The sequence below is a fragment of the Panicum virgatum genome, chromosome 7K (genome assembly GCF_016808335.1).
Source record: "Panicum virgatum strain AP13 chromosome 7K, P.virgatum_v5, whole genome shotgun sequence".
In the NCBI taxonomy this organism is placed as follows: Eukaryota; Viridiplantae; Streptophyta; class Magnoliopsida; order Poales; family Poaceae; genus Panicum; species Panicum virgatum.
This window is the reverse complement of record NC_053142.1, coordinates 36,875,032-36,888,914: the sequence shown is the minus strand read 5'-3', so window position 1 is coordinate 36,888,914 and position 13,883 is coordinate 36,875,032. Positions and strand designations below refer to the sequence as shown.

General features: G+C 43.9%; 1 protein-coding gene and 1 pseudogene across 2 annotated transcripts; both read left to right on the top strand.

Annotated features, from left to right (window-relative positions):
- The first annotated feature begins 1,247 nt into the window (after positions 1-1,247).
- LOC120640203 lies at positions 1,248-8,983 on the top strand (annotated as a pseudogene).
- Positions 8,984-10,823: 1,840 nt separating this feature from the next.
- Positions 10,824-13,826, top strand: LOC120641268 (protein-L-isoaspartate O-methyltransferase). Of its 2 annotated transcripts, none has more exons than XM_039917313.1 (4): positions 10,824-11,064; positions 12,305-12,572; positions 12,690-12,866; positions 13,396-13,826. In XM_039917313.1, the coding sequence occupies exons 1-4, from the start codon at positions 10,876-10,878 to the stop codon at positions 13,644-13,646; spliced, it is 885 nt and encodes a 294-aa protein (XP_039773247.1). In that variant the 5' UTR covers positions 10,824-10,875; the 3' UTR covers positions 13,647-13,826. The 2 variants fall into 2 exon arrangements, with proteins under 2 accessions (XP_039773247.1, XP_039773248.1); XM_039917314.1 differs by having other exon boundaries at positions 10,829-11,064; positions 12,690-12,854; positions 13,396-13,811.
- The last annotated feature ends 57 nt before the right edge of the window (positions 13,827-13,883 follow it).

The window sequence follows — 13,883 nt, the reverse complement described above, 5'->3', positions numbered from 1 at the left end:
GGTCGCCCTGTTGAATGCTGCGAAACTCAGCCTCCAGAAGAACGGCGCGCTCGAGTTCGTTGTCGCGGAAGTGGCCCTCGACGTCGGACCAGAGGGAGAACGCCGTGATGCGGGGCTTGTGGATGAGGTCGAAGACGGGCTTGGAGATGGTGGTGTAGATCCAGTTGACGAGGCAACTGTTGATTTGACGCCATTCGGCGGTGCGCTGGATCATCGGCGTGGGGTGGCGGACATGGTCGTCGAGGCCGAACTTGCCGAGCACCGAATCGAATAGGCAGCGCCATTGGCTGTAGTTGGCGTCATGGAGGTCGAGGAGAACGGGAACATGGGAACGGATGTTCACCGTCTGAAGGACGGCGGCTGATGCAGGCTGAGGAGGCTCGACGTCGGAGAGATCATCGGAGGAAGCAGAGGAATGGGCAGGGGAGTGCGCCATGGGTGCGGAAGCAGAGGTGGTGCCGAACGGGTTATCCAGGGAAGAAACGCCGGTCACTGATACCATGAAGAAGGGAAACACTGGAGATAGATCAACTGCACACCTTGTATTGATCAAGAGTTACATACTTATACATGCTCTGGGTCATGGCCGGAGCGAGTCAGGCGGTAGCGAGCGCTAGGCGAGCGGACGACGTGCGCGCGTCTGCGCGTGATCTGCGGAGAGCGCGTCTCACGGCCGTGCGAAGGCGCAGGGTGCGCGCAGCCGTGCCGTTGCGGAGCGCGGCCGTTGCGCCGAGAAGTAAGCCAGCCGTTCAACAGTTTCAACCATGGTTTTATAGTCTTTTTGCTTATGTGGCTATCTTAGAAACATCAATACGAAACCCTCCGCTGGGATTGGCCTAATGGGTAGTTGGACTAATGGCATGCTGGTCCTACTTTGACGGGTTTGGCTCGCACGCAGCAACTCGCTCGTCTTCAACAACGAACATGCCACTGCTAGAGCCACCGGCGGCATTATATTCTTGTATGGAAGTCCTCCACGAGGCTACAAATAGATAATTTGTTTAACCACCGGCGCAATGATTCGTTTAGAAGTAGGGATCTAAATTATTGCTGATGAAGTTGGTGTGTTCATCGATATGTTGTACTTTAAGCAATAATTGGGGGAAAGTTGGAACAACTAATAATAGCGTGTGGGCACTTTACACACACACACTAACAACCACCACCCGGGAGGTAGTACCTTCTTCGCGTGCAGACTGTGCACTTGAAGTCTACATATAGAGAGAGCAACCCAGGACACCCTTCATTCCATCCTTCCATGCTAATATTGACCCAGCTGATCGAGTAATTAAGCTGATCACCCAGACACTCGATCACCATGGTGGCCATCTACTCCTCGCGGCTGCTGATGATCTCGCTCTTCCTCGTCATCCTGCTGGCATCGTCGTCGTCGTCTTGGGCCTCCGGCAGCGGCCTCACGCACATCCACTCTACATCCACGAGACGTTCACGGGCGCCAACGCCACCGCGGTTGCGGCGGTCGCGTCCCCGCTCGCAAATGTTCTCGTGTCCACCACATTGGATATCCCCCCTATAATATGCCATCCGATTCTTCTTCAAGATTCGCGCTCCGCTCCTACGTGGCACGCGGCAGTGCACTTAAACATGCTGACATCAGATTGGCTGCTAGCTTAACCTCCTTGCGGTCAACAATGTCTAGAAGACCCGTTCACATTGTACCTGAGTTTTCTGGATACGACTCTTCCTCTCCCTCCTCTTGCGGCCAACCTCTGACCAAATCTCCACCGGCTGCCTCCCTCTCCGCCTCCGGCGACCTTGTCAGCGACGAGACGGGGCGGGGCTCACCCTCCACTTATACATCTTCGTTACAGATCATATCTTGCTGTTATCGCCATTGCCATCGCCGCTCTCATCTCGTCGGATTTGTGACCTCGCACATCGGTCTTGTTGGCCACGGTGTGGGAAGTGACGCTCTCGTCGGCTTCGATCTTCAGGAGACATCGGTGAGCCTAAATAATCTTTTCCCCTTTCTAGAACTGGAGATGCTTTGTTCTGTTGTGCACAAATCGATCCACCACCACTCATCTCCGGCCATCTGTCCATCCTCACAACATCATCTCCGGCACGATCCCCTCCAGAACCACGTATCCTTCCTGTGGAACATATGAACAAATCCCTGCTGCTGCCTTCTTTTCAATCCAATATTCGGTATGCGTTGATGCTTGTTGCGCTTTTTTTTAATCCCAAGCAGAGTCCTGGTTGCTTTTGTTGGTACTACTACTCTCATCTTCCCGTCCTCCCCTTTTGTTTATTGTTCTAGAGTTCTTGCGGGTGATCTCGAGTTTTGTCTCTGATCGGTTGTGGATTCTTGTTGATATAGAGTTTCAGATTTTGATTTCTCGTACATGCATCACATTGAAATCCAGATGGGCCGTCATTATTCAGTTAACTGCAGATCTGGTGCTGCTTGATTATCAGCTCTCCAGTGAGGATGATAACTCGGAGGTCAGATCCCATTATTTTGTTTATTTGTCTCAATTGGAGGTCACTAAAGTTTAACAATGTCATTAAAAATTTAGTCTGACTAATCAACTGGATATCATGTGGTTTTATGGATATGTTGATTGTTTATTTAGCTTTCTAAGTTACTGCATTAGTACACATTCAGGTGGCTTAACTAGTACTCATTTAGGTTGCATAAGTACTCATTCTAGTTGGTTATTGGATTTGTCAATGTTGTCAGGGGAAAGGGGAAAAAAGAGTTAGCAGGTGTATCTGCTAGGTGTTAGCTTACCCGGTTGTCTGATCTGATTTCTAGGCTTGGTGATTGCAAGAAGTTAGTAAAAGAATTCAGGTTTGAGGGGATTGATTCACTTCCCTACTCTTTCGCAAATAAACAGAATGTTTGCTGTCCGGATGATGTACTGTGGAGGGTTGATGCATTTGTTGCATACCCTTGTTCTGTTTTATTCAAAAAAGTTGAAGTTTAGCAAGGAAGAAAGTGGCATGCATTCTGGGCTTCCATGTGGAATTAGAAAAAGTAGGTAACCGAGTGTCAATATGGGTTGGCATTTGGCAATGTCAGCTAACGAGGAGAGTTCATTCAAGCTTGCATTGTGGTGTATGTATGTTATGTCAACTTTTAATATCACTAGGTGCTAGGCTTGACTATGCATCAGTTGTTACTGGACTGCACTGCACAATCCTTCGATAGGGTCATATCAATAGTATGATTATGTACTGAGAAAGGCTACTTTGATGCAGTGATTAAGATTAAAACTGACCTCAATGGCAATACAAAAGTACCCAGTATTACTTGCACATTATTCTTGCAGCTATACAGTTTCCTTTATTTGTATCTCGAAATAGATATTATGTTGCATATATAATTTTTTGTAGCATTGTGGTAATTACATATATGTCATAATGCGGCCCAACTTGTTTAAATTTCATAATTTAAGTATAGGTGTTGTACCATGACAGTATACACCTCAGTGTCCTTAGTATGAACCATGGTATCTTGAAGAAAGTTGTATCTTTCCGCATATTAAATGTTTTGCATCTGACAGAATGAGGCCTATGATCCGTGCCAATATTGTTCCTGTACCTTGGATCAGCCTGATTCTGTAATTGGAAAAAGCAAGGTGGTTGTTATTTCACATCTTATATTGTGCAGTTTTAGCAGGAATAAGTTGTGCACTTCAGTATATATCATGGTTCTCAGATTTGATTATTTCCTTTAAGTTTATTTGTACCACTTTTCCACTCCTAGTTACGATCAGCATTAGAATGATGCTACCATTGCTCTTTAAATTGGGAGGTAGATGCCACTGAGAACACAATCTCATTGAATGTTGCTTTTGGGGGAAGCAACTAGATCCCTTGCTCGATCATATAGAGTTCCTATGGAGGTATGTCTTCTCTCTCCTCTGTTCAATTGGAGATCTAGTTAGTTTAGACTGGATACAGTTTTGTATAACATAATTGGAGCATTATTTCAGCACCTTCATCAGTACAGCTTATGCTTATCCAGTACATCCTGCTTGGGAATTTGTTTTTATGGAATAGTGTTTTCTAAAATATTTTATATTGTAGTCATGTAGGATGGTCCTATGATACACTTTTCTCTATTTTATTATATAGATAAGCAAGTTTTCTTGTTCTATATGGTAGATAAACTAAACTGTGCTTTTACTTGACACTTCCATGTACAGAAGGTGGAGGTCAAAGGACTACAATTCGTCTTGGCTAAAGGGTTCCTTGAAGCTCGAGGCTCCTCAATTTGATTCTTCACCCTAGGATGCTTAGATAATATTATTTTTATTGTATTTGGATGTCCACAGTTGTATGTACTATTAATATGATGTGTTTGAAAATAAGAATTACATATAAAGATTGGCAGTTCTCATTATCATTTATTTTAAAGTAATCATTATGTTTCAATTAGCACTCATGTGGTAAACCTCATTATTGAGTTACAAGATGCCTAGCTCATGTGTACGTTACATCCACTCGCAGAAATATTGGAGTTACTCAAAATGGACCTTTTCGTCGTGATCTTTTACAGATAATTTATCAACTATCAGGTGCATTTTAGTATGTCGTCATGTGAAGGCTTGATACAAGACCAACTTGTTACTAGCTGTAATAGGAGGAAACATACACGTCATATACTTATTTGAGTGGACAGTATTAGTCCTATTTCAGTGTGTCAACATGTACATCATATACTCTACTAGTAGTAAATAAAAGTAGTGATTGTATACTGGACACAATGCTCATATTGAGTTCAAATTTAATAAGATTACAATGCGTGTATTATTGGTTCCAAATATAAAAGAGCATCAGTTTTACATATGCATACCGATAACATAATTAAGGCAACTTGAACGGTTACTTCAACTGCATAAGTTCTAAAATGGACTTTGTTTTCTTCTTGGCTGGGTTCTCTTCCTCTGGCCACTCTGATGCTTTAGTGCTTGGATCATCGGCTTGGCACGCTGCAGATTTCTTAGTGCTTGCAATCCATGATTTTAGTCCTGTGTTTGGTGGCCTTCCACCGAATATTCTTCGGGGAGGACAGGATGTGGGCTTCGAGGTTGGCCAAGAAGTTGTTGCATCTTTAACTTCACCAATTTGTTGACCTGATGTCTCACTTACCATGGAATTGCCAATTACTTCTTCAATTGTTTTACCAAAAGAGACGAGTCGTCCCTTGTCATCCACCTTGGTAAGTTCACAAGCTTTTGCCAGAAGCATCTTTCTCTGCATGTTATGCGATTGCTGCTCCAAGGCAGAAGATATCGATGTTTCTTTACATGGTATGTGACCTTCCTTTGTCCATCTTCTCATTATGTTTCCAGCTGGGATTTCCATTTTGTCCAGATGGACGAGGACCTGTTTTTGTTTTATATAGTTTTCAGTACAATTTTATCATTGCAACACTTTTACAAATCCAATTTAATAATTCATCACTCACCTTGAGAGTATGGCGGCAAAGCATGCCCATATGTTCGTAGAAACCACATTCACAACTGATCTTATTATCTCCTTCTAGCTTCACCCTGAAATGCTTAGCATCTATTTCCTCTTCGTTCTTTGTGTCTACTAAAATGAACTCACTATCATTGATCCTCTTAAATATGGCAAATGATCCTGACTCAAATAGCTCATCACAGAATTTCTCATACATTGCTCTTGTGTACACCGTGCTTGCGTGGCGCTCTATTGGAACCCCTACTCTTAGCTTTTTTCTGAGAACCTGTTATAGGAGAGATTGGACCGAACAATTAGTGTCTGCACAGTTATTATCATGGTTTAGTGAGATTTACTCATGCCAAATATCATTTTCTATTTCTGCTTATCACATACCTATTTAGTAGAATGCTGCTCTTTTCCTTCCTGGTCGTGTCTGTCGCTCTGCAGCTCATTGAATTTACTCACAAAAAGGTGCATTGGTGCAGCCCGTTGAATGAACTTTTTTAACATATGATTTGCACTTTCACTCCTTTGTGTGCTGGTCATTCCAGCACAGAATATGTCCATGAAATATGGTTTAGCCCATTTGTCCCGGTGCTTGAACAACCTCTTCAAGTACTTGTTCTTGACAAGGCGGTATTCCTTTAGTAGTTTTACCCATTCATTCTCGAACCTTCTTATGTCAATCTCATCAGTTATTAGTTTATTGAATTCACGCTTGAACTTCTTACATTTTGAGTAGATGTTCGCAAGCTTCTTTTTTGCATCCTTCAGCACGTGCCACCTGCACCATCTGTGCCTTGTAGTCCGTAGTGTTGATTTTATCGCCTTTGCCATGGCGGCACACTGGTCTACATAGTAATCGACAATGTAGGTGTCAATCTACTTAAGCATTGCACTACTAGTTGTGATGTTTTCAGGTTGGTATATTTACAAGATAAAACTACTGGATACAATGATCTGCTGAGGATGATACGATAGGTTGTACCTGTTAGCATTGTCAGGGGAGCTTTACCATTCATTATTTCTACAAAATTTGTGAATGCCCATTCGAAATCAATTGTTTTCTTAGATGTTAGAAGCACCCCTCTGAACACTATTGACTGGAAATGGTTGTTTACACCAATGAAAAGACCAAATGGCAGGCTGTAAAGGTTTGTCCTGTAGGTTGTATCAAATGTTATGGCATCTCCAAAATTCTCGTAGTCCACTCTATTTTTACCGGTGCACCAAAGCATTGTTTTCATCGCGCCACTGCTGTCCATTTGGAACCTTACTTCAAGCCCAGGGTCAGTCTTCTTCATATCCTCCAAAAGTCCCATTGTCTTTCCAATATCATCTTTCATGTTTTCTTGGGACAGTTTTGCACACAAGGACCGTATAGACTCCTTTCTCATTGTTTTGCTTGAGGTTGCATCCGACACACCTAGGATGTTGCAGATCCTTATATTGTTCTCCCTAAGCTTCTTAACCAAATCCTTTGTTAGTGGATCTATGTCACTATGCGATTTCCATTGCTTGTTTTCACCATAGCCTGCTGAAAATGGGTGGTTGTGTGTGTCAACCACCCTGCTGATGTACATGAATGATCATTTTGTCTGAGAAGTCTGATCATTGCCTTGCATTCAGTCTTGATTGAAGCTGCTGTTGTGCTCTTGTCTGTTCCCTGCATATATTAAAAACCATCAATGAGTTACAAGTCCAATTTGAGAAATAATAGTGTTGTGTGTGCAGACAACATATATTAGTGTGCACCTCATACGAGCAGACAAAATCTTGCCTAGTTCTATACTCTTTGCTGTTCTTGCATCCTCGCCCTATTCTTATTCCGAAACCTTTCTCCCAGGAGTAAGTTGTAGAACTCTTTCGCCTCATCGCAGCTGTTGAACACAGTTCCTTTGTAAGGGAAAAATATTGGCTGGTCTGGCCGTTCAGCTGCAAGGCGTATAGCCTTTGTCACCGCATCTTCCTCATCTTCTGGGGCTATTCGTTCATTTGGACCTTCACGGGCGCGTTTCCTGCATGAATTTAATACAGAAATATTTACAAACAACTCATTATTATTCCACATTGCTAATTATTGTGGCTTACCAGAAAAGCAATGCATCGAGTTGCTGCAGTACTACATGATCTTACGCAATGTGTCATGGAGGCAGTAGTATTCTAAACTCATTTTATCACTAATCGAACTAGCTAATATATCCAACATATTGCCGACATGAGCAATTCAAAAATATATCAAACATCTTGCCGCTGCATCTTTGACATAAGAAATTCATTATTCTCTTATATGCAGTACCACACATCAGCTAATTATGTTCATCTGACATCTATACAAGACGATTGATATGCAATTTCAAGGGATCACATACAGTATATAGGAACTCACCCGCGACGTGGCCGTGGAGGAAATCCTCCTGCCTCACCACTTCGTAAGATTGCATTGCTTGTTGATTTCTTCTCCTCTTCGATTGATGCCTGGCAGCTAAGCTCCATGCGGCCTGCAGCCTTCGAGGCTTCAAATGCTCCGGTTTCCATATGCTCTGCACGAGCTTCGGCGCCCCAATTTTTGCCGCCTAATCCTCTATTTTCTAAAGGCTCTTCTTGCACTCCGCTCATTCCCTCACCATCTCCAAATCCTGTAGTTTCCATCAGGTCTAGATCACGAATCCCTTCTCCATCTTGCATTTACAGATATGCCTACTGGCACTAGATGCAGAAGACTCTAGAAGCCTAGTTTCCTTCTAACGCAAGGTTCTCTCCTAGATAAAACCTGTTCTGGTGTTAAAGGCAATGGCCTATCGGGTTTTCTTGAGTTGACCGTTCAGTCATGGAAGAGCTGCCACTCTGTAAATCCGCGAGTATAATGATGTCCACGTCAACTTCGTAGGAGGTATTTGCACCAATCGCCAAGCAATACGCATCTCATCCTGACCGTTCCTTGTGGGGGTATACCTTATGAGGGGGATAGAACATCCGCTTTGCGTCCCCGCTCGGCGCGAGCTCGTCGTTCGGGTCCGTGGGCGTGGTCGACGACGAGCTGCGCGTCGGCCAGGACCGCGCGTCCGAGCTCGTCGGTCGGTTCCAGGGCTTCATCGTCGGCACCAGCCTCGAAGGCGGCGCGAGCTACGTGACGTCCGTCGCCTTCGTCTTCACCGCCGGCGAGTACCGGGGGAGCACGCTGTCGGTGCTGGGCCCCGTGCTCGGGTTCAAGGGCGTCATCGAGCGCCCCGTGGTGGGCGGCACCGGCAAGTTCAGGATGGCCCGCGGCTACTCGCTGCTCAAGGTCCTGGGCAACCCGACGCCGGAGACGGTCGTCTTCGAGGTCGACCTGTTCGTGCTCATGGATCGCGCCAACTACTAGCTGGGGCTTAAGCTGCTAGCAAGGGAAATCAAATACTGTAATAATCAGTTCATTGAAGCACGTTCTTTTTTCTATTACTATTTTGTCAGTAGAACATCGAGACGACTTGACATGTACAGCACTTCACGGCTTGTTTGTGCGCGGAACAGGGGATGACAGCACCTCCTTCCTCCGATGTTAAATGTTTGTCACCGTTGACCATTCATCTCAACAAAAGTATGTAAATATTATAATTCCGCTTATTCTATTATTATAAAGATATAACTTAAGGAATACTGATATTTTTGCGCATCCATACGAAAATTTTGAATTAGACAAATGGCCAAAAGCTAGTCATGATCAAAAGTCCAGTCATAAAAAATTAGGAATGGAGGGAGTAGGTAGAGCAACGGAGCCAGAATGTCTGAAGAACGGTACCTGTAGGAGTCGGTGGCGGTAAATTCCGTCTCTGTTTCCAACTCTGGATCGCGAGTTTCTCGTGCAGAGCCTACTCAACCCTCTACTTTTTATTTAGAGTAAAATGCATTAGAGATCCATTAACTTATAAAAGAGCGTGACTTAGGTTCATTAACTTCGAAATTGTATTTATGCATCCATAAACTTATAATTTACGTCACTTAGGTCTACAAATTATGAATGTCCATTTCTAGATCCATAAACTTGTAATTTGTGTCACATATGTCCATACCACTCCAACTAGCCTTCATGCATTGATATTGCACCAATAATATGAATTTACATGGTGCCTACACGTTACTGGAGTTTTGCCAAAAGGGGTGAAATTTGAACCCCAATTTTGAATCAAGTGCATATAGGGAGAGAAGAAAGGATGGATGAAAGATTTATTTTGGAGGTTATTAACATGTATTAAGATTCAAAGGAGTTCTTACGGACTGCTATTGGTGAGTTTTGAAGCTTAGATATAGATATGACACCGTAATATGGGTGGAGAGAAAAAGAGTAATGGCTTGGAAAAAGGTGGAGGAGGTCAAAGAGGGAATATTATATCCTCTTTGGTGCGGGTGTGGCCGGATATGGTGGCGGCGATTGTTGTGGCGAAAAATTTCATAACGACGTTAGACTTGAGCCAACCCAGAATGGTTCTCGATGAGGAGTTAAAAGATATTCGTGGACAATGATATCAGGATGACTTTTGCGAGTGCAATAGCCACATGGGTGCTCATAGATAAAGTTCATGGATCTAAAAATATATTTTTGAAGTTTATGAACCTAAGTGATATAAATTACAAGTTTATGGATTCAAAAATACACTTTGAAAGTTTATGGATCTATGTTTTCAAAGTTTATGGACCTATGTGACACAAATTACAAGTTGATGGATTTAAAAATGTATTACACAAATTACAGTTGAGTCTTCCGGTCTCCCTCCATTTTAAAATAAATACACTTCTAGAGTTCAAAATTTATCCCAAAATAAATGTACTTCTATAAATAGAATAATATAGTCGTAGTTGTTTTTTTACTTTCTCTCCTTTCAAGGTGCAATGATTATATCTTTATAAGAGTATAGTAGTATGTACTAATTTCATATTAGTATTGGTCTTCGTGCCCAAATTCTAGAAGTGCGTTTATTTTAGAACGGAGGGAGTACTCGTTTTCAGATTCAGTCTCTACGGGATGCACAGTTAGGGGTGGTAATGGATCATCGGTCCAGTGGCCTCTTTATAGTCCAATAAAATTTTTAAATATTTTAATTTAAAATTATATAAAATTAGAGTCCAATTTTTTAGATCCGACTTTAAATTTTTTAGTTAAAATTTTGAACCCTTTACCACCTATATACGTGTAGGTAGCAAGGCCCCGCGCTAGTAAAGGTAACTCGCCGCCGGCACGCTCCGTGCGGCCGCGACGTGTCCGGGCGGCTCGGAAACAGAAGGGCCGGGCTGGAACTGGAAGTGGTGGAACGCGTGCGGCGGCAGAGCCCCGCCCACCTGTCGAGACGAGGCTTCTCCAAGCTGCCACCGCGGCCGCCGGCTGCCCCGCCCCCCCCCCCCCCCCCCCCCCCCCCCCCCTCTTATAACGGATTCGCCCCCGGCGCGCCAGCCAGCGACATGTGCCTCGCCGCCTCGTCCGCCTCCCCGGCCCGCTGCCTCTCGCTCTCGCCCTCCTCCGCCGCGCTCCCGCGCCGCTTCCTCCGCGGCCTGCTCGGCGCCCCCGCGAGGCCGTACCCGTCCCCGCCGCCGCCGCCGCCGACGACGACGACTCTGCTGCGGCGCTGCATCCCGTTCCACCGGAAGGCGGTACGCGCGCCCCGTTCCCCCCTCCGTTCTCTTCGTTTTTTTTTTGTTTTCCCGTGATTCATGGTCGTGGAATTTCCCCCTCTCGCACGGTCACTTGTTAGTGGCCAGCGTGGATTGGATGATTACACTGTTAGGTTAATCAGTCTAAGAGGATCCGAGTTAGAGGTTGAACTTGAGAGAACCCGAGCGAAATTAGGCCCCAGCGGTTGCTCTAGGCATCGCTTTTGCTTTCTATATGCTTGGATTCTATACTGTACGACTCGATTTTGAGTCAAGTCCTGATGCTAAAAAATTTCCATTTTCTGTTTGAGAGGAGCTGGAATTCAGTGTGGCCAGTTTCTGTCAGGTTTGCCTCTATTATGGGGGGCGCTGCATCACAGCATCAGAGCTCACATCTTACATAAACTTTTTTGGCACATGGGTATGTGTCCAGAGATAATGTGGAGCTAACCATTTGCTCTAGGTGTTTCATGATCAGTTCTGGTTACCATTTGCTCAGAGGGTTCATGATACTAGAACATGCTGTTTAGCCTGCACTTGAAGTTTCATGAGATTATGTTGAATCTACACCGAGCTATCCTGCCAGCGAAGTTATTGCGAGTGAAATTTTTGGAAGATTCCCTCCTTGCAACTGTGTATTTGCTCTGTGAAACGGCCAATTAAACAGACATATAGTTTATTTTATTGTTTTTTATGAAACAGTTTATTTTATTGCTAATGGACTTGATGACACACTAGACCTTTCGTTTTATTTATGCTCCAGCATTTCAGCATAATAAGGGCGCGTTTAGTTCCCAAAAATTTTTGGAAAAAATCACTGTAGCAATTTTTAACCGAAGATTAGGAGAACTAAACATAATGTAATTGTAAATCTAATTACATGGATGGATGGGAAATCGCGAGACGAATCTATTAAGCCTAATTAATTCATTATTAGAGATTGATTATTGTAGCACGACATTGTCTAATCATTGCATAATTAGGTTCATTAGATTCGTCTCGCGATTTTGACTAGGGGTTGTGGAATGGGTTTTGTCAGTTATCCACATTTAACACTCCTAATTAGTGGTTAAACATTCGAAATTACTGTAGCGCGCGAAAATTTTTGGGAACTAAACGGGCCCTAAAAGAAACTGGTGTCAAACTATCACCGTGATGGTCTGTTTATTTCTGCAATTTCATACTGTAATCGCCATACATAGGAAGGAGCAAATCTCACCATATCTTGATCAACTTTCAGCAATACTGGACTCAACCATCACTGGACAAGAACAAAGCTCTGGTTGACTACCTAAAACAGTATGGTGCCGTTAGGACTGATAAAGTGGCTGAAGTAATGGAAACAATTGATAGAGCGTTATTTGTGCCAGAGGGTACCCCTTACATTGACAGTCCTATGCCAATTGGGTTCAATGCCACAATATCAGCTCCTCACATGCATGCAACCTGCTTAGAACTACTGAAGGATCATTTGCAGCCAGGCATGCATGCTCTGGATGTCGGGTCAGGTGTGTTGCCAATACTTTGTTCATCAGGAATTACAGCTGAGTGAACAATTTGCCAACTTCTAGTTTTCATTCTTTCCCTAACTGCTGTCATTGACATGCATTCCTGTCACCTTGCAGGTAGTGGCTACTTGACAGCTTGTTTTGCAATGATGGTTGGACCAGAAGGCCGTGGGGTGGGAATTGAACACATCCCTGAAATTGTTGCTTCTGCTATTGAAAATGTCCAAAAAAGTGCTGCAGCTCCACTACTGAAGGATGGATCGCTCTCTTTTCATGTTGCAGGTACGCTAACTGGTGCGGTTGTAATACATTGAGCCACTGAATGCACTAAGGAAAATAAATTGCACTTCCACTAGTAAAGCTTCTAAATTGACTTCAGTTTTTTTTCAGTATACATGTTATGCTGAAGCAACATTGGCTACTATTGGTTCTTGTTTACTGGCATGGCATGCTATTTGAGTACTTTCAAAGTGGTGATTTAAATTTTTTATCTTAAACTGCCGATTTAAAATTTTAATGTAGTGTAGACATGCTCTGTGAGGACTAAAGTGGGCAGTTTGCAGTGCAGTTTTTCTTTGAACAGAATTGAATCTTTGCTGGTATTTTTTTTTAAAAGAACTTGTAAGTACAAGTTGCAGTTGTGTCAAATGGATAATGGAGAATATCAAATAACACATTTCCGAATAAAATGTTGAATCTTTCGCATTATATTTTCACTCCCAAAGGTGTTTCTAATGCTCCTTAGATGTAACCTGTTTTATTCATATCAGTAAACTCTGAGATCACCTAGGCTTAAGATGTTGGACCATTCTCAATACTGCAGATGGCAGGCTTGGCTTTCCAGATGCTGCCCCCTACGATGCGATCCATGTGGGTGCAGCGGCACCTGAGATCCCTCAGCCTCTGCTTGATCAGCTGAAGCCTGGTGGTCGGATGGTCATACCAGTGGGCACCTACTTGCAGGACCTGCAGGTGGTGGACAAGAACGCCGACGGATCGATCAGCATCCGGAACGACGCCTCCGTGCGCTACGTCCCTCTGACCAGCCGCTCGGCCCAGTTGCAAGATCCCTGAAGGCCCTACTGTTCTAGAGTCTAGACCTCGGGATGTCTGTATATATGATCCCACATTCTCGCTACGATGTGGAGCATCAAGTTTCTTCTTCTGAATAGGTAGGCAGTTTTAGTTCGTTGTTGGTTAACCAATAATGTTGAAGAACGTGTGCTTTCTGCAATAAAATGGGTTCCCAGCCAAGGTTAACCTAACCGGTGGGAACCGGTCCGGTTTGACCGGTTACCGGTCAAACCGGTC

Bases quoted from the DNA above. Each gene is read 5' to 3' on its own strand.
- LOC120641268 (XM_039917313.1), top strand. From the start codon at position 10,876: ATGTGCCTCGCCGCCTCGTCCGCCTCCCCGGCCCGCTGCCTCTCGCTC. The intron at 12,573-12,689 runs GTGTGTTGCCAA...GTCACCTTGCAG, and splicing joins TGCTCTGGATGTCGGGTCAG to GTAGTGGCTACTTGACAGCT. The intron at 12,867-13,395 runs GTGCGGTTGTAA...TCAATACTGCAG, and splicing joins TGTTGCAGGTACGCTAACTG to ATGGCAGGCTTGGCTTTCCA.